The sequence below is a fragment of the Oncorhynchus keta genome, chromosome 35, assembly GCF_023373465.1.
Source record: "Oncorhynchus keta strain PuntledgeMale-10-30-2019 chromosome 35, Oket_V2, whole genome shotgun sequence".
Taxonomy (NCBI): Eukaryota; Metazoa; Chordata; class Actinopteri; order Salmoniformes; family Salmonidae; genus Oncorhynchus; species Oncorhynchus keta.
In genome coordinates, this window is record NC_068455.1 from 1,715,864 (window position 1) to 1,741,697 (window position 25,834).

General features: G+C 41.4%; 1 protein-coding gene across 1 annotated transcript in view; it reads right to left on the reverse strand.

The window, feature by feature from the left end:
- Positions 1–1,554: 1,554 nt before the first annotated feature.
- Positions 1,555–25,834, reverse strand: part of LOC118378267 (GDNF family receptor alpha-4-like) — a 444,258-nt gene continuing 419,978 nt past the window's right edge. Inside the window, exons 8-9 of the mRNA XM_052495924.1 lie at positions 16,268–16,455; positions 1,555–1,715 (exon numbers count right to left, since the gene is read on the reverse strand). Of these exons, the coding sequence (XP_052351884.1) occupies positions 1,563–1,715; positions 16,268–16,455 (341 nt within the window). The 3' untranslated portion in view covers positions 1,555–1,562. The remainder of the gene's footprint in view (positions 1,716–16,267; positions 16,456–25,834) is intronic.

Below are 25,834 nucleotides of genomic sequence, written 5' to 3' on the forward strand. Positions count from 1 at the left end.
TTGGTTTGAAGGGAGGAGGAAGGAGGAGAGAAGAGTGGTTTGGAGAGAGGAGGAAGGAGGAAGGAGGAGAGAAGAGTGGTTTGAAGGGAGGAGGAAGGAGGAGGGAAGAGTGGTTTGGAGGAGGAAGGAGGAGGAGAGAAGAGTGGTTTGAAGGGAGGAGGAAGGAGGAGAGAAGAGTGGTTTGGAGGAGGAAGGAGGAGGAGAGAAGAGTGGTTTGGAGGAGGAAGGAGGGGAGAAGAGTGGTTTGAAGGAGGAAGGAGGAGAGATGAGTGGTTTGAAGGAGGAAGGAAGGAGGAGAGAAGAGTGGTTTGGAGGGAGGAGGAAGGAGGAGAGAAGAGTGGTTTGAAGGGAGGAGGAAGGAGGAGAGAACAGTGGTTTGAAGGAGGAAGGAGGAGAGAAGAGTGGTTTGAAGGAGGGAGGAAGGAGGAGAGAAGAGTGGTTTGGAGGGAGGAGGAAGGAGGAGAGAAGATTGGTTTGGAGGAGGAAGGAGGAGGAGAGAAGAGTGGTTTGAAGGGAGGAGGAAGGAGGAGAGAACAGTGGTTTGAAGGGAGGAGGAAGGAGGAGAGATCAGTGGTTTGGAGGTGGACAGAGGAGAGAAGAGTGGTTTGAAGGAGGAAGGAGGAGGAGAGAAGAGTGGTTTGAAGGGAGGAGGAAGGAGGAGAGAACAGTGGTTTGAAGGGAGGAGGAAGGAGGAGAGATCAGTGGTTTGGAGGTGGACAGAGGAGAGAAGAGTGGTTTGAAGGGAGGAGGAAGGAGGAGAGAAGAGTGGTTTGGAGGAGGAAGGAGGAGAGAAGAGTGGTTTGGAGGGAGGAAGGAGGAGAGATGAGTGGTTTGAAGGGAGGAGTAAGGAGGAGAGAAGAGTGGTTTGGAGGGAGGAGGAAGGAGGAGAGAAGAGTGGTTTGAAGGAGGAGAGAATAGTGGTTTGGAGGGAAGAGGAAGGAGGAGAGAAGAGTGGTTTGAAGGGAGGAGGAGAGAAGAGTGGTTTGGAGGGAGGAGGAAGGAGGAGAGAAGAGTTGTTTGAAGGGAGGAGGAAGGAGGAGAGAAGAGTGGTTTGAAGGGAGGAGGAAGGAGGAGAGAAGAGTGGTTTGGAGGGAGGAGGAAGGAGGAGAGAAGAGTGGTTTGAAGGGAGGAGGAAGGAGGAGAGAAGAGTGGTTTGAAGGAGGAAGGAGGAGAGAAGAGTGGTTTGGAGGAGTAAGGAGGAGAGAAGAGTGGTTTGAAGGGAGGAGGAAGGAGGAGAGATGAGTGGTTTGAAGGGAGGAGGAAGGAGGAGAGAAGAGTGGTTTGAAGGGAGGAGGAAGGAGGAGAGATGAGTGGTTTGAAGGGAGGAGGAAGGAGGAGAGATGAGTGGTTTGAAGGGAGGAGGAAGGAGGAGAGAAGAGTGGTTTGAAGGGAGGAGGAAGGAGGAGAGAAGAGTGGTTTGAAGGAGGAAGGAGGAAATATGGATAATCCCTTCCTCTTCCTTTACACATTTACATCTCTCTCTCTCCTCCCCAAGGTCAGTCAGTCTGAAGTGTAGTCTATGGAGCCCCAGGGCAAGGTCAGGCCCAGACCAGGGTCTACTGTTATCCGAGCAGCAGCAGCAGGGAGAGGCCCAGTGGAAGGGTCCAGCCCACTGTAGACAGGAGGAGGGGAGGAGCTCCATGGTCCAACAGCCCGGGAGACATCAGGGTGGACTCTTCACCATCATCACCCCACAGTCTATCGTTGTCATTCACCTGCATGTGGAGACACAACCACTGTCAGGAAATAGCAGTTTTACGTTTATTTCATTTATCTGGGGAAGAAGGGAAGGGAATTGTTTGATCAAAAAGACAGCCCTACTCTGCATGTTGTCCGGACATCACCGGCTATTTCCTGTTGCTAATGCATTTACTGTACATGCCGGAATAAATATAGACCCGTTGAGTCATATGTTTAGAATAAATATAGACCCGTTGAGCCGTATGTTTAGAATAAAGATAGACCTGTAGAGTCATATGTTTAGAATAAAGATAGACCTGTTGAGTCGTATGTTTAGAATAAAGATAGATCTGTTGAGTCGTATGCTTAGAATAAAGATAGATCTGTTGAGTCGTATGTTTAGAATAAAGATAGACCCGTCTAGTCGTATGTTTAGAATAAAGATAGACCTGTTGAGTCGTATGTTTAGAATAAATATAGACCCGTTGAGCCATATGTTTAGAATAAAGATCTGTTGAGTCGTATGCTTAGAATAAAGATAGATCTGTTGAGTCGTATGTTTAGAATAAAGATAGATCTGTTGAGTCGTATGTTTAGAATAAAGATAGACCCGTCTAGTCGTATGTTTAGAATAACGATAGACCCGTCTAGTCGTATGTTTAGAATAAAGATAGACCTGTTGAGTCGTATGTTTAGACTAAAGATAGACCTGTTGAGTCGTATGTTTAGAATAAAGATAAACCCGTCTAGCCGTATGTTTAGAATAAAGATAGACCCGTCTAGTCGTATGTTTAGAATAACGATAGACCCGTCTAGTCGTATGTTTAGAATAAAGATAGACCTGTTGAGTCGTATGTTTAGAATAAAGATAGACCCGTTGAGTCGTATGTTTAGACTAAAGATAGACCCGTTGAGTCGTATGTTTAGAATAAAGATAGACCCGTCTAGTCGTATGTTTAGAATAAAGATAGACCTGTTGAGTCGTATGTTTAGACTAAAGATAGACCTGTTGAGTCGTATGTTTAGAATAAAGATAGACCTGTTGAGTCGTATGTTTAGACTAAAGATAGACCTGTTGAGTCGTATGTTTAGAATAAAGATAGACCCGTCTAGTCGTATGTTTAGAATAAAGATAGACCTGTTGAGTCGTATGTTTAGACTAAAGATAGACCTGTTGAGTCGTATGTTTAGAATAAAGATAGACCTGTTGAGTCGTATGTTTAGAATAAAGATAGACCTGTTGAGTCGTATGTTTAGACTAAAGATAAACCCATTTAGTCGTATGTTTAGACTAAAGATAGACCCGTTGAGTCGTGTGTTTAGAATAAAGATAGACCTGTTGAGTCGTATGTTTAGAATAAAGATAGACCTGTTGAGTCGTATGTTTAGACTAAAGATAGACCTGTTGAGTCGTATGTTTAGAATAAAGATAGACCTGTTGAGTCGTATGTTTAGACTAAAGATAGACCTGTTGAGTCGTATGTTTAGAATAAAGATAGACCTGTTGAGTCGTATGTTTAGACTAAAGATAGACCTGTTGAGTCGTATGTTTAGAATAAAGATAGACCCGTCTAGTCGTATGTTTAGAATAAAGATAGACCCGTCTAGTCGTATGTTTAGAATAAAGATAGACCCGTTGAGTCGTATGTTTAGAATAAAGATAGACCTGTTGAGTCGTATGTTTAGAATAAAGATAGACCTGTTGAGTCGTATGTTTAGACTAAAGATAGACCTGTTGAGTCGTATGTTTAGACTAAAGATAGATCCGTTGAGTCGTATGTTTAGAATAAAGATAGACCCGTTGAGTCGTATGTTTAGACTAAAGATAGACCTGTTGAGTCGTATGTTTAGAATAAAGATAGACCTGTTGAGTCGTATGTTTAGAATAAAGATAGACCTGTTGAGTCGTATGTTTAGAATAAAGATAGACCTGTTGAGTCGTATGTTTAGACTAAAGATAGACCTGTTGAGTCGTATGTTTAGACTAAAGATAGATCCGTTGAGTCGTATGTTTAGAATAAAGATAGACCCGTTGAGTCGTATGTTTAGACTAAAGATAGACCTGTTGAGTCGTATGTTTAGAATAAAGATAGACCTGTTGAGTCGTATGTTTAGACTAAAGATAGACCTGTTGAGTCGTATGTTTAGAATAAAGATAGACCTGTTGAGTCGTATGTTTAGACTAAAGATAGACCTGTTGAGTCGTATGTTTAGACGAAAGATAGACCTGTTGAGTCGTATGTTTAGACTAAAGATAGACCTGTTGAGTCGTATGTTTAGAATAAAGATAAACCCGTCTAGCCGTATGTTTAGAATAAAGATAGACCCGTCTAGTCGTATGTTTAGAATAAAGATAGACCCGTCTAGTCGTATGTTTAGAATAAAGATAGACCCGTCTAGTCGTATGTTTAGAATAAAGATAGACCTGTTGAGTCCCTGTTGAGTCGTATGTTTAGACTAAAGATAGACCTGTTGAGTCGTATGTTTAGGATAAAGATAGACCCGTCTAGTCGTATGTTTAGAATAAAGATAGACCCGTCTAGTCGTATGTTTAGACTAAAGATAGACCTGTTGAGCCGTATGTTTAGACTAAAGATAGACCTGTTGAGTCGTATGTTTAGAATAAAGATAGACCTGTTGAGTCGTATGTTTAGACTAAAGATAGACCTGTTGAGTCGTATGTTTAGAATAAAGATAGACCCGTTGAGTCGTATGTTTAGACTAAAGATAGACCTGTTGAGTCGTATGTTTAGACTAAAGATAGACCCGTCTCGTCGTATGTTTAGAATAAAGATAGACCTGTTGAGTCGTATGTTTAGACTAAAGATAGACCTGTTGAGTCGTATGTTTAGACTAAAGATAGACCTGTTGAGTCGTATGTTTAGAATAAAGATAGACCCGTCTAATGTTTAGACTAAAGATAGACCTGTTGAGTCGTATGTTTAGAATAAAGATAGACCTGTTGAGTCGTATGTTTAGACTAAAGATAGACCTGTTGAGTCGTATGTTTAGAATAAAGATAGACCTGTTGAGTCGTATGTTTAGAATAAAGATAGACCCGTTGAGTCGTATGTTTAGACTAAAGATAGACCTGTTGAGTCGTATGTTTAGAATAAAGATAGACCTGTTGAGTCGTATGTTTAGACTAAAGATAGACCTGTTGAGTCGTATGTTTAGACTAAAGATAGACCTGTTGAGTCGTATGTTTAGACTAAAGATAGACCTGTTGAGTCGTATGTTTAGACTAAAGATAGACCTGTTGAGTCGTATGTTTAGACTAAAGATAGACCTGTTGAGTCGTATGTTTAGAATAAAGATAGACCTGTCTAGTCGTATGTTTAGAATAAAGATAGACCTGTTGAGTCGTATGTTTAGAATAAAGATAGACGTGTTGAGTCGTATGTTTAGAATAAAGATAGACCTGTTGATGTATGTTTAGACTAAAGATAGACCTGTTGAGTCGTATGTTTAGACTAAAGATAGATCCGTTGAGTCGTATGTTTAGAATAAAGATAGACCCGTTGAGTCGTATGTTTAGACTAAAGATAGACCTGTTGAGTCGTATGTTTAGAATAAAGATAGACCTGTTGAGTCGTATGTTTAGACTAAAGATAGACCTGTTGAGTCGTATGTTTAGAATAAAGATAGACCTGTTGAGTCGTATGTTTAGACTAAAGATAGACCTGTTGAGTCGTATGTTTAGACTAAAGATAGACCTGTTGAGTCGTATGTTTAGACTAAAGATAGACCTGTTGAGTCGTATGTTTAGAATAAAGATAAACCCGTCTAGCCGTATGTTTAGAATAAAGATAGACCCGTCTAGTCGTATGTTTAGAATAAAGATAGACCCGTCTAGTCGTATGTTTAGAATAAAGATAGACCCGTCTAGTCGTATGTTTAGAATAAAGATAGACCCGTCTAGTCGTATGTTTAGAATAAAGATAGACCTGTTGAGTCGTATGTTTAGAATAAAGATAGACCTGTTGAGTCGTATGTTTAGACTAAAGATAGACCTGTTGAGTCGTATGTTTAGGATAAAGATAGACCCGTCTAGTCGTATGTTTAGAATAAAGATAGACCCGTCTAGTCGTATGTTTAGACTAAAGATAGACCTGTTGAGCCGTATGTTTAGACTAAAGATAGACCTGTTGAGTCGTATGTTTAGAATAAAGATAGACCTGTTGAGTGTTTTTAGACTAAAGATAGACCTGTTGAGTCGTATGTTTAGAATAAAGATAGACCTGTTGAGTCGTATGTTTAGACTAAAGATAGACCTGTTGAGTCGTATGTTTAGAATAAAGATAAACCCGTCTAGTCGTATGTTTAGAATAAAGATAGACCCGTCTAGTCGTATGTTTAGACCCGTCTAGTCGTAAAGATAGACCCGTCTAGTCGTATGTTTAGAATAAAGATAGACCTGTTGAGTCGTATGTTTAGACTAAAGATAGACCTGTTGAGTCGTATGTTTAGAATAAAGATAAACCCGTCTAGCCGTATGTTTAGAATAAAGATAGACCCGTCTAGTCGTATGTTTAGAATAAAGATAGACCCGTCTAGTCGTATGTTTAGAATAAAGATAGACCCGTCTAGTCGTATGTTTAGAATAAAGATAGACCTGTTGAGTCGTATGTTTAGAATAAAGATAGACCTGTTGAGTCGTATGTTTAGACTAAAGATAGACCTGTTGAGTCGTATGTTTAGGATAAAGATAGACCCGTCTAGTCGTATGTTTAGAATAAAGATAGACCCGTCTAGTCGTATGTTTAGACTAAAGATAGACCTGTTGAGCCGTATGTTTAGACTAAAGATAGACCTGTTGAGTCGTATGTTTAGAATAAAGATAGACCTGTTGAGTCGTATGTTTAGACTAAAGATAGACCTGTTGAGTCGTATGTTTAGAATAAAGATTAGAATGTTTAGAAAAGATAGACCTGTTGAGTCGTATGTTTAGACTAAAGATAGACCTGTCTCGTCGTATGTTTAGAATAAAGATAGACCTGTTGAGTCGTATGTTTAGACTAAAGATAGACCTGTTGAGTCGTATGTTTAGACTAAAGATAGACCTGTTGAGTCGTATGTTTAGAATAAAGATAGACCCGTCTAGTCGTATGTTTAGACTAAAGATAGACCTGTTGAGTCGTATGTTTAGAATAGAATGTTGAGTCGTAAGACTAAAGATAGACCTGTTGAGTCGTACCTGTTGAGTAAAGATAGACGTATGTTTAGACTAAAGATAGACCTGTTGAGTCGTATGTTTAGAATAAAGATAGACCTGTTGAGTCGTATGTTTAGACTAAAGATAGACCTGTTGAGTCGTATGTTTAGACTAAAGATAGACCTGTTGAGTCGTATGTTTAGACTAAAGATAGACCTGTTGAGTCGTATGTTTAGACTAAAGATAGACCTGTTGAGTCGTATGTTTAGACCTGTTGAGTCGTATGTTTAGATAAAGATAGACCTGTTGAGTCGTATGTTTAGAATAAAGATAGACCTGTTGAGTCGTATGTTTAGAATAAAGATAGACCTGTTGAAAGATAAAGACCTGTTGAGTTTAGACGTATGTTTATGTTTAATAAAGATAGACCCGTTGAGTCGTATGTTTAGAATAAAGATAGACCTGTTGAGTCGTATGTTTAGAATAAAGATAGACCTGTTGAGTCGTATGTTTAGACTAAAGATAGACCTGTTGAGTCGTATGTTTAGAATAAAGATAGACCTGTTGAGTCGTATGTTTAGACTAAAGATAGACCTGTTGAGTCGTATGTTTAGACTAAAGATAGACCTGTTGAGTCGTATGTTTAGACTAAAGATAGACCTGTTGAGTCGTATGTTTAGAATAAAGATAAACCCGTCTAGCCGTATGTTTAGAATAAAGATAGACCCGTCTAGTCGTATGTTTAGAATAAAGATAGACCCGTCTATGTTTAGAATAAAGATAGACCCGTCTAGTCGTATGTTTAGAATAAAGATAGACCTGTTGAGTCGTATGTTTAGAATAAAGATAGACCTGTTGAGTCGTATGTTTAGAATAAAGATAGACCTGTTGAGTCGTATGTTTAGACTAAAGATAGACCTGTTGAGTCGTATGTTTAGACTAAAGATAGACCTGTCTGAGTCGTATGTTTAGAATAAAGATAGACCCGTCTGAGTCGTATGTTTAGACTAAAGATAGACCTGTTGAGTCGTATGTTTAGACTAAAGATAGACCTGTTGAGTCGTATGTTTAGAATAAAGATAGACCTGTTGAGTCGTATGTTTAGACTAAAGATAGACCTGTTGAGTCGTATGTTTAGAATAAAGATAGACCTGTTGAGTCGTATGTTTAGACTAAAGATAGACCTGTTGAAATGTTTAGAATAAAGATAGACCTGTTGAGTCGTATGTTTAGAATAAAGATAGACCCGTCTAGTCGTATGTTTAGAATAAAGATAGACCCGTCTAGTCGTATGTTTAGAATAAAGATAGACCTGTCTAGTCGTATGTTTAGAATAAAGATAGACCTGTTGAGTCGTATGTTTAGAATAAAGATAGACCTGTTGAGTCGTATGTTTAGACTAAAGATAGACCTGTCTAGTCGTATGTTTAGAATAAAGATAGACCCGTCTAGTCGTATGTTTAGAATAAAGATAGACCCGTCTAGTCGTATGTTTAGACTAAAGATAGACCTGTCTGAGTCGTATGTTTAGAATAAAGATAGACCTGTTGAGTCGTATGTTTAGAATAAAGATAGACCTGTTGAGTCGTATGTTTAGACTAAAGATAGACCTGTTGAGTCGTATGTTTAGGATAAAGATAGACCCGTCTAGTCGTATGTTTAGAATAAAGATAGACCCGTCTAGTCGTATGTTTAGACTAAAGATAGACCTGTTGAGCCGTATGTTTAGACTAAAGATAGACCTGTTGAGTCGTATGTTTAGAATAAAGATAGACCCGTCTAGTCGTATGTTTAGACTAAAGATAGACCTGTTGAGTCGTATGTTTAGAATAAAGATAGACCTGTTGAGTCGTATGTTTAGACTAAAGATAGACCTGTTGAGTCGTATGTTTAGAATAAAGATAGACCTGTTGAGTCGTATGTTTAGAATAAAGATAGACCCGTTGAGTCGTATGTTTAGACTAAAGATAGACCTGTTGAGTCGTATGTTTAGACTAAAGATAGACCTGTTGAGTCGTATGTTTAGAATAAAGATAGACCCGTCTAGTCGTATGTTTAGACTAAAGATAGACCTGTTGAGTCGTATGTTTAGAATAAAGATAGACCTGTTGAGTCGTATGTTTAGACTAAAGATAGACCTGTTGAGTCGTATGTTTAGAATAAAGATAGACCTGTTGAGTCGTATGTTTAGAATAAAGATAGACCCGTTGAGTCGTATGTTTAGACTAAAGATAGACCTGTTGAGTCGTATGTTTAGAATAAAGATAGACCTGTTGAGTCGTATGTTTAGACTAAAGATAGACCTGTTGAGTCGTATGTTTAGACTAAAGATAGACCTGTTGAGTCGTATGTTTAGACTAAAGATAGACCTGTTGAGTCGTATGTTTAGACTAAAGATAGACCTGTTGAGTCGTATGTTTAGACTAAAGATAGACCTGTTGAGTCGTATGTTTAGAATAAAGATAGACCTGTCTAGTCGTATGTTTAGAATAAAGATAGACCTGTTGAGTCGTATGTTTAGAATAAAGATAGACGTGTTGAGTCGTATGTTTAGAATAAAGATAGACCTGTTGAGTCGTATGTTTAGACTAAAGATAGACCTGTTGAGTCGTATGTTTAGACTAAAGATAGATCCGTTGAGTCGTATGTTTAGAATAAAGATAGACCCGTTGAGTCGTATGTTTAGACTAAAGATAGACCTGTTGAGTCGTATGTTTAGAATAAAGATAGACCTGTTGAGTCGTATGTTTAGACTAAAGATAGACCTGTTGAGTCGTATGTTTAGAATAAAGATAGACCTGTTGAGTCGTATGTTTAGACTAAAGATAGACCTGTTGAGTCGTATGTTTAGACTAAAGATAGACCTGTTGAGTCGTATGTTTAGACTAAAGATAGACCTGTTGAGTCGTATGTTTAGAATAAAGATAAACCCGTCTAGCCGTATGTTTAGAATAAAGATAGACCCGTCTAGTCGTATGTTTAGAATAACGATAGACCCGTCTAGTCGTATGTTTAGAATAAAGATAGACCCGTCTAGTCGTATGTTTAGAATAAAGATAGACCCGTCTAGTCGTATGTTTAGAATAAAGATAGACCTGTTGAGTCGTATGTTTAGAATAAAGATAGACCTGTTGAGTCGTATGTTTAGACTAAAGATAGACCTGTTGAGTCGTATGTTTAGGATAAAGATAGACCCGTCTAGTCGTATGTTTAGAATAAAGATAGACCCGTCTAGTCGTATGTTTAGACTAAAGATAGACCTGTTGAGTCGTATGTTTAGACTAAAGATAGACCTGTTGAGTCGTATGTTTAGAATAAAGATAGACCTGTTGAGTCGTATGTTTAGACTAAAGATAGACCTGTTGAGTCGTATGTTTAGAATAAAGATAGACCTGTTGAGTCGTATGTTTAGACTAAAGATAGACCTGTTGAGTCGTATGTTTAGAATAAAGATAGACCCGTCTAGTCGTATGTTTAGAATAAAGATAGACCCGTCTAGTCGTATGTTTAGAATAAAGATAGACCCGTTGAGTCGTATGTTTAGAATAAAGATAAACCCGTCTAGTCGTATGTTTAGAATAAAGATAGACCTGTTGAGTCGTATGTTTAGAATAAAGATAGACCTGTTGAGTCGTATGTTTAGACTAAAGATAGACCTGTTGAGTCGTATGTTTAGGATAAAGATAGACCCGTCTAGTCGTATGTTTAGAATAAAGATAGACCCGTCTAGTCGTATGTTTAGACTAAAGATAGACCTGTTGAGCCGTATGTTTAGACTAAAGATAGACCTGTTGAGTCGTATGTTTAGAATAAAGATAGACCCGTTGAGTCGTATGTTTAGACTAAAGATAGACCTGTTGAGTCGTATGTTTAGACTAAAGATAGACCCGTCTCGTCGTATGTTTAGAATAAAGATAGACCTGTTGAGTCGTATGTTTAGACTAAAGATAGACCTGTTGAGTCGTATGTTTAGACTAAAGATAGACCTGTTGAGTCGTATGTTTAGAATAAAGATAGACCCGTCTAGTCGTATGTTTAGACTAAAGATAGACCTGTTGAGTCGTATGTTTAGAATAAAGATAGACCTGTTGAGTCGTATGTTTAGACTAAAGATAGACCTGTTGAGTCGTATGTTTAGAATAAAGATAGACCTGTTGAGTCGTATGTTTAGAATAAAGATAGACCCGTTGAGTCGTATGTTTAGACTAAAGATAGACCTGTTGAGTCGTATGTTTAGAATAAAGATAGACCTGTTGAGTCGTATGTTTAGACTAAAGATAGACCTGTTGAGTCGTATGTTTAGACAAAAGATAGACCTGTTGAGTCGTATGTTTAGACTAAAGATAGACCTGTTGAGTCGTATGTTTAGACTAAAGATAGACCTGTTGAGTCGTATGTTTAGACTAAAGATAGACCTGTTCAGTCGTATGTTTAGAATAAAGATAGACCCGTTGAGTCGTATGTTTAGACTAAAGATAGACCTGTTGAGTCATATATTTAGTTGTTGCACATATGACTGTCTGCTTACTGTGTACTGTCCTATTCCAGAAGCTATACTCTCAAGGCGTCTGAGGCAATTTCCTGTTGGGAGTTGATAAACGGAAGGGCATGGCTTCAGATTGTGACGTTCAGGTGGCGTGTGGGGGGTTGACAGGCATGTAGGATTCATGGATACTGGATGGACTTAAATATTTCTACTCTGTATTTATTTAAACTTTATTCAACCTGGGAAAAATCCTTGAGGTGACAAAACTCTTTTGCGAGTAGGACCTGGCAAAACCTCAACTACAAACAACTGAAGGACCAAACAGTGCTGGAGCTGTCTGGCCCAGATGGTCAACGCTGCCAGGTTAGAGGTCAGAAGCTGTAGAAAGTAAGCTGCCTCCCTCAGAGTACAAAGACAACACCTTTCTGCTTAATCGTAACGACACGTCTTCAGGTTATGGACTCGTTAGGCAGGTGTCATGACGTTGGCCTGTGGGTGAGGTTAATGTCCCCCCCCTCGTAAATACCTTTCTCCCTTCCCTCTCTCTCTTGACTCTACTGAAGGACTCTTGAAAAGCCTTTGTTAAACATATAGAGTCTGGGAACATAAAAAGGAGGGGGGAATGGAACCATATTTCGGTAATCCAACCAGTGGAAAATGTGCATTGGTACTTAATGAATATGATGCCAGAGAAGTTGGCGTCTGAGACATTATGACTGATGACAGGACGACATAAACTGTATCTGGGAAAGTCTACACATTATAGTTATCAGATTAACATGGAATTGTTGTGCAATTTGTTTAAATATGAAACTATTTGAGAAAAGATTAAATGTAATTTTAGCTTCCAAATGAGAGAATTGGGTTTTCATTAGGTTAAAGCTCTGCTCACTGAGTGGCCCCGCCCCTGTGAAGAGACATTGGTTATAAACTATGACACACGCCCTTCTCTCCCCTCCTCTATAAAGCCCTTGACGAAAATGTAACTTTGTGTTCCGAGGACGAGAGGACGACGGTCTCCACGTTGAAAGGGCTCAGATAAGAACCTAACGAAATTAGCATCGAATTTCAACGTGAAGATGATGATCAACACGCCGAAAGGATATACCATGAGCTTAAAGTATGGCAACTTGGTATGAACTTTGAATTCTTATTCACTCCAGAAGTGATACCTCCGTTGAGTTAGCACGGGCCGCTGTAAACGTGGGCTAGGAAAGGACGGACGACGTGTCCAGTCTAGAACACCACGACGATACTACAACGTATCCAGTTTACCACCAGAGACACTCTTCAAAGGACAAGGAAGATCTCTGTTTGGCAACACGGCCTTCCATCTAAAACCAACCCATTGAAGCACAGCTCAGAGTAAATATTTATTGCATTTCCCTTTTCCAAATGGCCGATTATTTAGAATGCATAAGATTCTGTATTTATGATAGCATAGCTTCTCCCTTTCTTCTTCAGTCCTCCCGCGCTTTCATTCAAGCCCAACCCCCATTCTGTGTGATTAGTTCGGTATTTAGAAAATAAATAATTAAACCTACGTTTATATTGCTGATTCCACTTGTTAGCCAGGGTTCGTGAAGATAACCAAGAATTATACGATGGTCAGATGAGACTGAAATAAGGTGATGATTAAATATTGACTGCTATTGATATAAAAGATTACTAGGTCTTTAAGAGTTTATTCGGAAGATAACAGCATATTAACATTCTTTCGTGGTGCCTCTAGTTAATTACATTTACATGATTAGCTTAATCAGGTAATATTAATTACAGAAAATTATTTTATAGAAAAGCATCATGTCAAGGTTTTCTAATGGTGAAGGAGAGTCGGACCAAACTGCAGCGCGTATATTAATATAATAATATAATAATATATAATAATATAATAATATATAATAATAATAATAATAATATAATATTGTGATCTATGTTTATTTACACAACGTAACACGAATCCAAAACACAAACTCTACAAAACAATAAACGTAGTGAAAACCGAAACAGCCTTAACTGGTGCAAACTAACACAGACTAAGGACATCAAGACACTCAGGACAATCACCCACAATACAACCAAATAATATAGCTGCCTAAATATGGTTCCCAATCAGAGACAACGATAAACACCTGCCTCTGATTGAGAACCACTTCAGACAGCCATAGACTCTCCTAGAACACCCCACTAAGCTACAATCCCACTAAGCTACACACCACATACAAAAACCCATGTCACACCCTGGCCTGACCAAATACATAAAGAAAAACACAAAATACTTCGACCAGGGCGTGTGACACATCACTTAATCCGACATAGCCAAAGACACGACACAGGCCTAGGACCCTAGACCGAGAGCACAGGCTTTTTATTAGTATGATGAACTAGCTTCACAGCACACCTGAAAATGCAGGACACCTGATAAACGCAGGATGCCTGATAATTTTTTTAATTTGACCTTTATTTAACTAGGCAAGTCAGTTAAGAACAAATTCTTATTCTTATCTTCAATGACGGCCTATTAATGAGGTCTATTGGCCATCACCTTAATGAGTCTATTGGCCATCACCTTAATGAGGTCTATTGACCATCACCTTAATGAGTCTATTGGCCATCACCTTAATGAGTCTATTGACCATCACCTTAATGAGTCTATTGGCCATCACCTTAATGAGTCTATTGACCATCACCTTAATGAGGTCTATTGACCATCACCTTAATGAGTCTATTGGCCATCACCTTAATGAGTCTATTGACCATCACCTTAATGAGTCTATTGACCATCACCTTAATGAGTCTATTGGCCATCACCTTAATGAGTCTATTGACCATCACCTTAATGAGTCTATTGACCATCACCTTAATGAGTCTATTGACCATCACCTTAATGAGGTCTATTGACCATCACCTTAATGAGTCTATTGACCATCACCTTAATGAGTCTATTGACCATCACCTTAATGAGTCTATTGACCATCACCTTAATGAGTCTATTGACCATCGCCTTAATGAGGTCTATTGACCATCACCTTAATGAGGTCTATTGACCATCACCTTAATGAGTCTATTGACCATCACCTTAATGAGTCTATTGACCATCACCTTAATGAGTCTATTGACCATCACCTTAATGAGGTCTATTGGCCATCACCTTAATGAGTCTATTGGCCATCACCTTAATGAGTCTATTGACCATCTCCCTGTTGACCATCTCCCTGTTGACCATCTCCCTGTTGACCATCTCCCTGTTGACCACATCTCCCTGTTGACCACATCTCCCTGTTGACCACATCTCCCTGTTGACCATCACCTTAATGAGTCTATTGACCATCACCTTAATGAGTCTATTGACCATCACCTTAATGAGTCTATTGACCATCACCTTAATGAGTCTATTGACCATCACCTTAATGAGTCTATTGACCATCACCTTAATGAGTCTATTGACCATCACCTTAATGAGGTCTATTGACCATCACCTTAATGAGTCTATTGACCATCACCTTAATGAGTCTATTGACCATCACCTTAATGAGGTCTATTGACCATCACCTTAATGAGTCTATTGACCATCACCTTAATGAGGTCTATTGACCATCACCTTAATGAGTCTATTGACCATCACCTTAATGAGGTCTATTGACCATCACCTTAATGAGTCTATTGGCCATCACCTTAATGAGTCTATTGGCCATCACCTTAATGAGTCTATTGGCCATCACCTTAATGAGTCTATTGACCATCACCTTAATGAGTCTATTGACCATCACCTTAATGAGGTCTATTGACCATCACCTTAATGAGTCTATTGACCATCACCTTAATGAGTCTATTGGCCATCACCTTAATGAGTCTATTGACCATCACCTTAATGAGTCTATTGACCATCACCTTAATGAGTCTATTGACCATCACCTTAATGAGGTCTATTGACCATCACCTTAATGAGTCTATTGACCATCTCCCTGTTGACCATCTCCCTGTTGACCATCTCCCTGTTGACCATCTCCCTGTTGACCACATCTCCCTGTTGACCACATCTCCCTGTTGACCATCTCCCTGTTGACCACATCTCCCTGTTGACCACATCTCCCTGTTGACCACATCTCCCTGTTGACATCTCCCTGTTGACCACATCTCCTTGTTGACCATCTCCCTGTTGACCATCTCCCTGTTGACATCTCCCTGTTGACCACATCTCCCTGTTGACCACATCTCCCTGTTGACCACATCTCCCTGTTGACATCTCCCTGTTTGACCATCTCCCTGTTGACCATCTCCCTGTTGATGATCTCCCTGTTGACCACATCTCCCTGTTGACCATCTCCCTGTTGACCACATCTTCCTGTTGACCATCTCCCTGTTGACCATCTCCCTGTTGACCATCTCCCTGTTGACCACATCTCCCTGTTGACCACATCTCCCTGTTGACATCTCCCTGTTTGACCATCTCCCTGTTGACCACATCTCCCTGTTGACCACATCTCCCTGTTGACCATCTCCCTGTTGACCATCTCGCTGTTGACCACATCTCGCTGTTGACCACATCTCCCTGTTGACCACATCTCCCTGTTGACCACATCTCCCTGTTGACCACATCTCCCTGTTGACCATCTGTCCTCTCCTCTGCTTTCCTCCACCTGTCCTCTCCTCTGCTTTCCTCCACCTGTCCTCTCCTCTGCTTTCCTCCACCTGTCCTCTCCTCGGCTTTCCTCCACCTGTCCTCTCCTCTGCTTTCCTCCACCTGTCCTCTCCTCTGCTTTCCTCCACCTGTCCTCTCCTCTGCTTTCCTCCACCTGTCCTCTCCTCTGCTTTCCTCCACCTGTCCTCTCCTCTGCTTTCCTCCACCTGTCCTCTCCTCAGCTTTCCTCCACCTGTCCTCTCCTCTGCTTTCCTCCACCTGTCCTCTCCTCCCTCGATGCATCTCTTTCACAGCTCCACCTCACCTGAGTGGGTATCTGTTCTCTCAGGACATTCTGTTTTGTTTCCATGGTGATACCAGGGACGGTGGTTGCCGGGCGCTGGATGTGGTTGTTGGGGGTAGCGAGAGTGGGGCTGGGCGTGTCTGGTTGGTTGGCTGCTCCGATGGAGGACTGCTTGTCTGTCTCGTTCCCAAACGCCATCATGGCTTTCTCTGTTCAGAATAATCAAGAGGAGAGTCAAGTGAAGTGTGACTTTTAGTCTCCACAACTTTGGATTTTTAACATTTTTAACATTACCAACTTTTTGTAAACTTAAGATTACAATTTTAATTTAGAAAAAAAAAAGATGAATGACATGGACAAAACTATAGACACCCCGGAGCTAGTTCTTAGTTGCACAGTCTTTGGCCAAGATAACTGCATAGAAACGCTTCTTGTAGCCATCAATGAGTTTGCTAAACCTTTCTACTGGCAATTTGACCCACTGTTCAGCAGAAAACCGCTCCAATTCTTCAATGTTTGAGGAGTGCCCTCCACCAACTGCTGTTTTTATCACTCGGCATAGGTTCTGGATGTGATTCAGAGCTGGACTCTTTGCTGACAAAAAACACCCAGGAAAGGTTCAAAAAGAAATGCTTGACTGTTCTGAAGTTGCCAACGAAGAGTTCACATCTGAATTTGATTTGAATTGATTTGAATCATAGTAATAGCTACAAGAAGCGTTTATCTACAGTTACCTTGGCCAAAAGGCTGCGCAACCATTTGGGATCCCGAGTGGTGCGGCAGCCTCAGTACATCTCCGTGTTAGAGGCGTCACTAAAGACCCTGGTTCGATTACAGGCTGTATCATGGGTCCTCAGATCCTCAAAAAGGTTCTACAGCTGCTTCATCGAGAGCATCCTGACTGCCTGGTATGGCAGCTGCTCGGCCTCTGACCACAAGGCGCTACAGAGGGGAGTGCGTACGGCCCAGTACATCACTGGAACCAAGCTTCCTGCCTACCCAAGACCTCTATACCAGGCGGGGTCAGAGTAAGGCCCTAAAAATGGCCAAAGACTCCAGCCACCCCAGTCATAGATTGTTCTCTCTGCTACAAAGCGGTACCGGAGCACCATGACGCTTCCAAACAGCTTCTACCTCCCAAGCCACAAGATTCCTGAACAGCGAATCAAATTGCTACCCAGACTATTTGCATTGCCCCGCCCCCTTTACGCTGCTGCTACTCTCTCTTATTATCTACGCACAGTCACTTTATTAACTCTACCTACATATTACCTCAAATACCTCGACAAACATTTCACTGTCTACAGTTACCTCCCATTTCACTGTCTTCAGTTACAGCCCATTTCACTGTCTTCAGTTACCTCCCATTTCACTGTCTTCAGTTACAGCCCATTTCACTGTCTTCAGTTACCTCCCATTTCACTGTCTTCAGTTACAGCCCATTTCACTGTCTTCAGTTACCTCCCATTTCACTGTCTTCAGTTACCTCCCATTTCACTGTCTTCAGTTACAGCCCATTTCACTGTCTTCAGTTACCTCCCATTTCACTGTCTTCAGTTACCTCCCATTTCACTGTCTTCAGTTACCTCCCATTTCACTGTCTACAGTTACCTCCCATTTCACTGTCTTCAGTTACAGCCCATTTCACTGTCTTCAGTTACCTCCCATTTCACTGTCTTCAGTTACAGCCCATTTCACTGTCTACAGTTACAGCCCATTTCACTGTCTACAGTTACCTCCCATTTCACTGTCTTCAGTTACAGCCCATTTCACTGTCTTCAGTTACCTCCCATTTCACTGTCTTCAGTTACCTCCCATTTCACTGTCTACAGTTACCTCCCATTTCACTGTCTTCAGTTACCTCCCATTTCACTGTCTTCAGTTACAGCCCATTTCACTGTCTTCAGTTACAGCCCATTTCACTGTCTACAGTTACCTCCCATTTCACTGTCTTCAGTTACAGCCCATTTCACTGTCTTCAGTTACCTCCCATTTCACTGTCTTCAGTTACAGCCCATTTCACTGTCTTCAGTTACAGCCCATTTCACTGTCTACAGTTACCTCCCATTTCACTGTCTTCAGTTACAGCCCATTTCACTGTCTTCAGTTACCTCCCATTTCACTGTCTTCAGTTACAGCCCATTTCACTGTCTTCAGTTACAGCCCATTTCACTGTCTACAGTTACCTCCCATTTCACTGTCTTCAGTTACAGCCCATTTCACTGTCTTCAGTTACAGCCCATTTCACTGTCTACAGTTACCTCCCATTTCACTGTCTTCAGTTACAGCCCATTTCACTGTCTACAGTTACAGCCCATTTCACTGTCTTCAGTTACAGCCCATTTCACTGTCTTCAGTTACAGCCCATTTCACTGTCTTCAGTTACCTCCCATTTCACTGTCTTCAGTTACAGCCCATTTCACTGTCTTCAGTTACAGCCCATTTCACTGTCTACAGTTACCTCCCATTTCACTGTCTTCAGTTACAGCCCATTTCACTGTCTTCAGTTACCTCCCATTTCACTGTCTTCAGTTACAGCCCATTTCACTGTCTTCAGTTACAGCCCATTTCACTGTCTTCAGTTACCTCCCATTTCACTGTCTTCAGTTACAGCCCATTTCACTGTCTACAGTTACCTCCCATTTCACTGTCTTCAGTTACAGCCCATTTCACTGTCTTCAGTTACAGCCCATTTCACTGTCTTCAGTTACCTCCCATTTCACTGTCTTCAGTTACAGCCCATTTCACTGTCTTCAGTTACCTCCCATTTCACTGTCTTCAGTTACCTCCCATTTCACTGTCTTCAGTTACCTCCCATTTCACTGTCTTCAGTTACCTCCCATTTCACTGTCTTCAGTTACAGCCCATTTCACTGTCTTCAGTTACCTCCCATTTCACTGTCTTCAGTTACAGCCCATTTCACTGTCTACAGTTACAGCCCATTTCACTGTCTACAGTTACCTCCCATTTCACTGTCTTCAGTTACAGCCCATTTCACTGTCTTCAGTTACCTCCCATTTCACTGTCTTCAGTTACCTCCCATTTCACTGTCTACAGTTACCTCCCATTTCACTGTCTTCAGTTACCTCCCATTTCACTGTCTTCAGTTACAGCCCATTTCACTGTCTTCAGTTACAGCCCATTTCACTGTCTACAGTTACCTCCCATTTCACTGTCTTCAGTTACAGCCCATTTCACTGTCTTCAGTTACCTCCCATTTCACTGTCTTCAGTTACAGCCCATTTCACTGTCTTCAGTTACAGCCCATTTCACTGTCTACAGTTACCTCCCATTTCACTGTCTTCAGTTACAGCCCATTTCACTGTCTTCAGTTACCTCCCATTTCACTGTCTTCAGTTACAGCCCATTTCACTGTCTTCAGTTACAGCCCATTTCACTGTCTACAGTTACCTCCCATTTCACTGTCTTCAGTTACAGCCCATTTCACTGTCTTCAGTTACAGCCCATTTCACTGTCTACAGTTACCTCCCATTTCACTGTCTTCAGTTACAGCCCATTTCACTGTCTACAGTTACAGCCCATTTCACTGTCTACAGTTACAGCCCATTTCACTGTCTTCAGTTACAGCCCATTTCACTGTCTTCAGTTACCTCCCATTTCACTGTCTTCAGTTACAGCCCATTTCACTGTCTTCAGTTACAGCCCATTTCACTGTCTACAGTTACCTCCCATTTCACTGTCTTCAGTTACAGCCCATTTCACTGTCTTCAGTTACCTCCCATTTCACTGTCTTCAGTTACAGCCCATTTCACTGTCTTCAGTTACAGCCCATTTCACTGTCTACAGTTACCTCCCATTTCACTGTCTTCAGTTACAGCCCATTTCACTGTCTTCAGTTACAGCCCATTTCACTGTCTACAGTTACCTCCCATTTCACTGTCTTCAGTTACAGCCCATTTCACTTTCTACAGTTACAGCCCATTTCACTGTCTTCAGTTACAGCCCATTTCACTGTCTTCAGTTACAGCCCATTTCACTGTCTACAGTTACCTCCCATTTCACTGTCTACAGTTACCTCCCATTTCACTGTCTTCAGTTACAGCCCATTTCACTGTCTACAGTTACAGCCCATTTCACTGTCTTCAGTTACCTCCCATTTCACTGTCTTCAGTTACAGCCCATTTCACTGTCTACAGTTACCTCCCATTTCACTGTCTTCAGTTACAGCCCATTTCACTGTCTACAGTTACAGCCCATTTCACTGTCTACAGTTACCTCCCATTTCACTGTCTTCAGTTACCTCCCATTTCACTGTCTTCAGTTACAGCCCATTTCACTGTCTTCAGTTACAGCCCATTTCACTGTCTTCAGTTACCTCCCATTTCACTGTCTTCAGTTACCTCCCATTTCACTGTCTTCAGTTACAGCCCATTTCACTGTCTTCAGTTACAGCCCATTTCACTGTCTTCAGTTACAGCCCATTTCACTGTCTTCAGTTACCTCCCATTTCACTGTCTTCAGTTACAGCCCATTTCACTGTCTTCAGTTACAGCCCATTTCACTGTCTTCAGTTACCTCCCATTTCACTGTCTTCAGTTACAGCCCATTTCACTGTCTTCAGTTACAGCCCATTTCACTGTCTTCAGTTACAGCCCATTTCACTGTCTTCAGTTACAGCCCATTTCACTGTCTACAGTTACCTCCCATTTCACTGTCTTCAGTTACAGCCCATTTCACTGTCTACAGTTACAGCCCATTTCACTGTCTACAGTTACAGCCCATTTCACTGTCTTCAGTTACAGCCCATTTCACTGTCTTCAGTTACCTCCCATTTCACTGTCTTCAGTTACAGCCCATTTCACTGTCTTCAGTTACAGCCCATTTCACTGTCTACAGTTACCTCCCATTTCACTGTCTTCAGTTACAGCCCATTTCACTGTCTTCAGTTACCTCCCATTTCACTGTCTTCAGTTACAGCCCATTTCACTGTCTTCAGTTACAGCCCATTTCACTGTCTACAGTTACCTCCCATTTCACTGTCTTCAGTTACAGCCCATTTCACTGTCTTCAGTTACAGCCCATTTCACTGTCTACAGTTACCTCCCATTTCACTGTCTTCAGTTACAGCCCATTTCACTGTCTACAGTTACAGCCCATTTCACTGTCTTCAGTTACAGCCCATTTCACTGTCTTCAGTTACAGCCCATTTCACTGTCTACAGTTACCTCCCATTTCACTGTCTACAGTTACCTCCCATTTCACTGTCTTCAGTTACAGCCCATTTCACTGTCTACAGTTACAGCCCATTTCACTGTCTTCAGTTACCTCCCATTTCACTGTCTTCAGTTACAGCCCATTTCACTGTCTACAGTTACCTCCCATTTCACTGTCTTCAGTTACAGCCCATTTCACTGTTTTCAGTTACAGCCAATTTCACTGTCTTCAGTTACAGCCCATTTCACTGTCTTCAGTTACAGCCCATTTCACTGTCTTCAGTTACAGCCCATTTCACTGTCTTCAGTTACAGCCCATTTCACTGTCTTCAGTTACCTCCCATTTCACTGTCTTCAGTTACAGCCCATTTCACTGTCTTCAGTTACAGCCCATTTCACTGTCTTCAGTTACCTCCCATTTCACTGTCTTCAGTTACAGCCCATTTCACTGTCTTCAGTTACCTCCCATTTCACTGTCTTCAGTTACAGCCCATTTCACTGTCTTCAGTTACAGCCCATTTCACTGTCTACAGTTACCTCCCATTTCACTGTCTTCAGTTACAGCCCATTTCACTGTCTTCAGTTACAGCCCATTTCACTGTCTTCAGTTACCTCCCATTTCACTGTCTTCAGTTACAGCCCATTTCACTGTCTTTCAGTTACAGCCCATTTCACTGTCTTCAGTTACAGCCCATTTCACTGTCTTCAGTTACAGCCCATTTCACTGTCTACAGTTACCTCCCATTTCACTGTCTACAGTTACCTCCCATTTCACTGTCTTCAGTTACAGCCCATTTCACTGTCTACAGTTACAGCCCATTTCACTGTCTTCAGTTACCTCCCATTTCACTGTCTTCAGTTACAGCCCATTTCACTGTCTACAGTTACCTCCCATTTCACTGTCTTCAGTTACAGCCCATTTCACTGTCTACAGTTACAGCCCATTTCACTGTCTACAGTTACCTCCCATTTCACTGTCTTCAGTTACCTCCCATTTCACTGTCTTCAGTTACAGCCCATTTCACTGTCTTCAGTTACAGCCCATTTCACTGTCTTCAGTTACCTCCCATTTCACTGTCTTCAGTTACCTCCCATTTCACTGTCTTCAGTTACAGCCCATTTCACTGTCTTCAGTTACAGCCCATTTCACTGTCTTCAGTTACAGCCCATTTCACTGTCTTCAGTTACCTCCCATTTCACTGTCTTCAGTTACAGCCCATTTCACTGTCTTCAGTTACAGCCCATTTCACTGTCTTCAGTTACCTCCCATTTCACTGTCTTCAGTTACAGCCCATTTCACTGTCTTCAGTTACAGCCCATTTCACTGTCTTCAGTTACCTCCCATTTCACTGTCTTCAGTTACAGCCCATTTCACTGTCTTCAGTTACCTCCCATTTCACTGTCTTCAGTTACAGCCCATTTCACTGTCTTCAGTTACAGCCCATTTCACTGTCTTCAGTTACAGCCCATTTCACTGTCTTCAGTTACAGCCCATTTCACTGTCTTCAGTTACCTCCCATTTCACTGTCTTCAGTTACAGCCCATTTCACTGTCTTCAGTTACAGCCCATTTCACTGTCTACAGTTACCTCCCATTTCACTGTCTTCAGTTACAGCCCATTTCACTGTCTTCAGTTACCTCCCATTTCACTGTCTTCAGTTACAGCCCATTTCACTGTCTTCAGTTACAGCCCATTTCACTGTCTACAGTTACCTCCCATTTCACTGTCTTCAGTTACAGCCCATTTCACTGTCTTCAGTTACAGCCCATTTCACTGTCTACATTACCTCCCATTTCACTGTCTTCAGTTACAGCCCATTTCACTGTCTACAGTTACAGCCCATTTCACTGTCTTCAGTTACAGCCCATTTCACTGTCTTCAGTTACAGCCCATTTCACTGTCTACAGTTACCTCCCATTTCACTGTCTACAGTTACATCCCATTTCACTGTCTTCAGTTACAGCCCATTTCACTGTCTACAGTTACAGCCCATTTCACTGTCTTCAGTTACCTCCCATTTCACTGTCTTCAGTTACAGCCCATTTCACTGTCTACAGTTACCTCCCATTTCACTGTCTTCAGTTACAGCCCATTTCACTGTTTTCAGTTACAGCCAATTTCACTGTCTTCAGTTACAGCCCATTTCACTGTCTTCAGTTACAGCCCATTTCACTGTCTTCATTTACCTCCCATTTCACTGTCTACAGTTACCTCCCATTTCACTGTCTTCAGTTACCTCCCATTTCACTGTCTTCAGTTACAGCCCATTTCACTGTCTTCAGTTACAGCCCATTTAACTGTCTTCAGTTACAGCCCATTTCACTGTCTACAGTTACAGCCCATTTCACTGTCTACAGTTACCTCCCATTTCACTGTCTACAGTTACCTCCCATTTCACTGTCTTCAGTTACAGCCCATTTCACTGTCTACAGTTACAGCCCATTTCACTGTCTTCAGTTACCTCCCATTTCACTGTCTTCAGTTACAGCCCATTTCACTGTCTACAGTTACCTCCCATTTCACTGTCTTCAGTTACAGCCCATTTCACTGTTTTCAGTTACAGCCAATTTCACTGTCTTCAGTTACAGCCCATTTCACTGTCTTCAGTTACAGCCCATTTCACTGTCTTCAGTTACCTCCCATTTCACTGTCTTCAGTTACAGCCCATTTCACTGTCTTCAGTTACCTCCCATTTCACTGTCTTCAGTTACAGCCCATTTCACTGTCTTCAGTTACAGCCCATTTAACTGTCTTCAGTTACCTCCCATTTCACTGTCTTCAGTTACAGCCCATTTCACTGTCTTCAGTTACCTCCCATTTCACTGTCTTCAGTTACCTCCCATTTCACTGTCTTCAGTTACCTCCCATTTCACTGTCTTCAGTTACAGCCCATTTCACTGTCTTCAGTTACCTCCCATTTCACTGTCTTCAGTTACAGCCCATTTCACTGTCTTCAGTTACAGCCCATTTCACTGTCTTCAGTTACCTCCCATTTCACTGTCTTCAGTTACCTCCCATTTCACTGTCTTCAGTTACCTCCCATTTCACTGTCTACAGTTACCTCCCATTTCACTGTCTACAGTTACCTCCCATTTCACTGTCTTCAGTTACCTCCCATTTCACTGTCTTCAGTTACAGCCCATTTCACTGTCTTCAGTTACCTCCCATTTCACTGTCTTCAGTTACAGCCCATTTCACTGTCTTCAGTTACCTCCCATTTCACTGTCTTCAGTTACCTCCCATTTCACTGTCTTCAGTTACAGCCCATTTCACTGTCTTCAGTTACAGCCCATTTCACTGTCTTCAGTTACCTCCCATTTCACTGTCTTCAGTTACCTCCCATTTCACTGTCTTCATTTACCTCCCATTTCACTGTCTACAGTTACCTCCCATTTCACTGTCTTCAGTTACCTCCCATTTCACTGTCTTCAGTTACAGCCCATTTCACTGTCTTCAGTTACAGCCCATTTAACTGTCTTCAGTTACCTCCCATTTCACTGTCTTCAGTTACAGCCCATTTCACTGTCTTCAGTTACCTCCCATTTCACTGTCTTCAGTTACCTCCCATTTCACTGTCTTCAGTTACAGCCCATTTCACTGTCTTCAGTTACCTCCCATTTCACTGTCTTCAGTTACAGCCCATTTCACTGTCTTCAGTTACCTCCCATTTCACTGTCTTCAGTTACCTCCCATTTCACTGTCTTCAGTTACAGCCCATTTCACTGTCTTCAGTTACAGCCCATTTCACTGTCTTCAGTTACCTCCCATTTCACTGTCTTCAGTTACCTCCCATTTCACTGTCTTCAGTTACAGCCCATTTCACTGTCTTCAGTTACAGCCCATTTCACTGTCTTCAGTTACCTCCCATTTCACTGTCTTCAGTTACCTCCCATTTCACTGTCTACAGTTACAGCCCATTTCACTGTCTTCAGTTACCTCCCATTTCACTGTCTTCAGTTACAGCCCATTTCACTGTCTACAGTTACCTCCCATTTCACTGTCTTCAGTTACCTCCCATTTCACTGTCTTCAGTTACCTCCCATTTCACTGTCTTCAGTTACCTCCCATTTCACTGTCTACAGTTACAGCCCATTTCACTGTCTACAGTTACAGCCCATTTCACTGTCTTCAGTTACCTCCCATTTCACTGTCTTCAGTTACCTCCCATTTCACTGTCTACAGTTACCTCCCATTTCACTGTCTTCAGTTACCTCCCATTTCACTGTCTTCAGTTACCTCCCATTTCACTGTCTTCAGTTACCTCCCATTTCACTGTCTACAGTTACCTCCCATTTCACTGTCTTCAGTTACCTCCCATTTCACTGTCTTCAGTTACAGCCCATTTCACTGTCTACAGTTACAGCCCATTTCACTGTCTTCAGTTACCTCCCATTTCACTGTCTTCAGTTACAG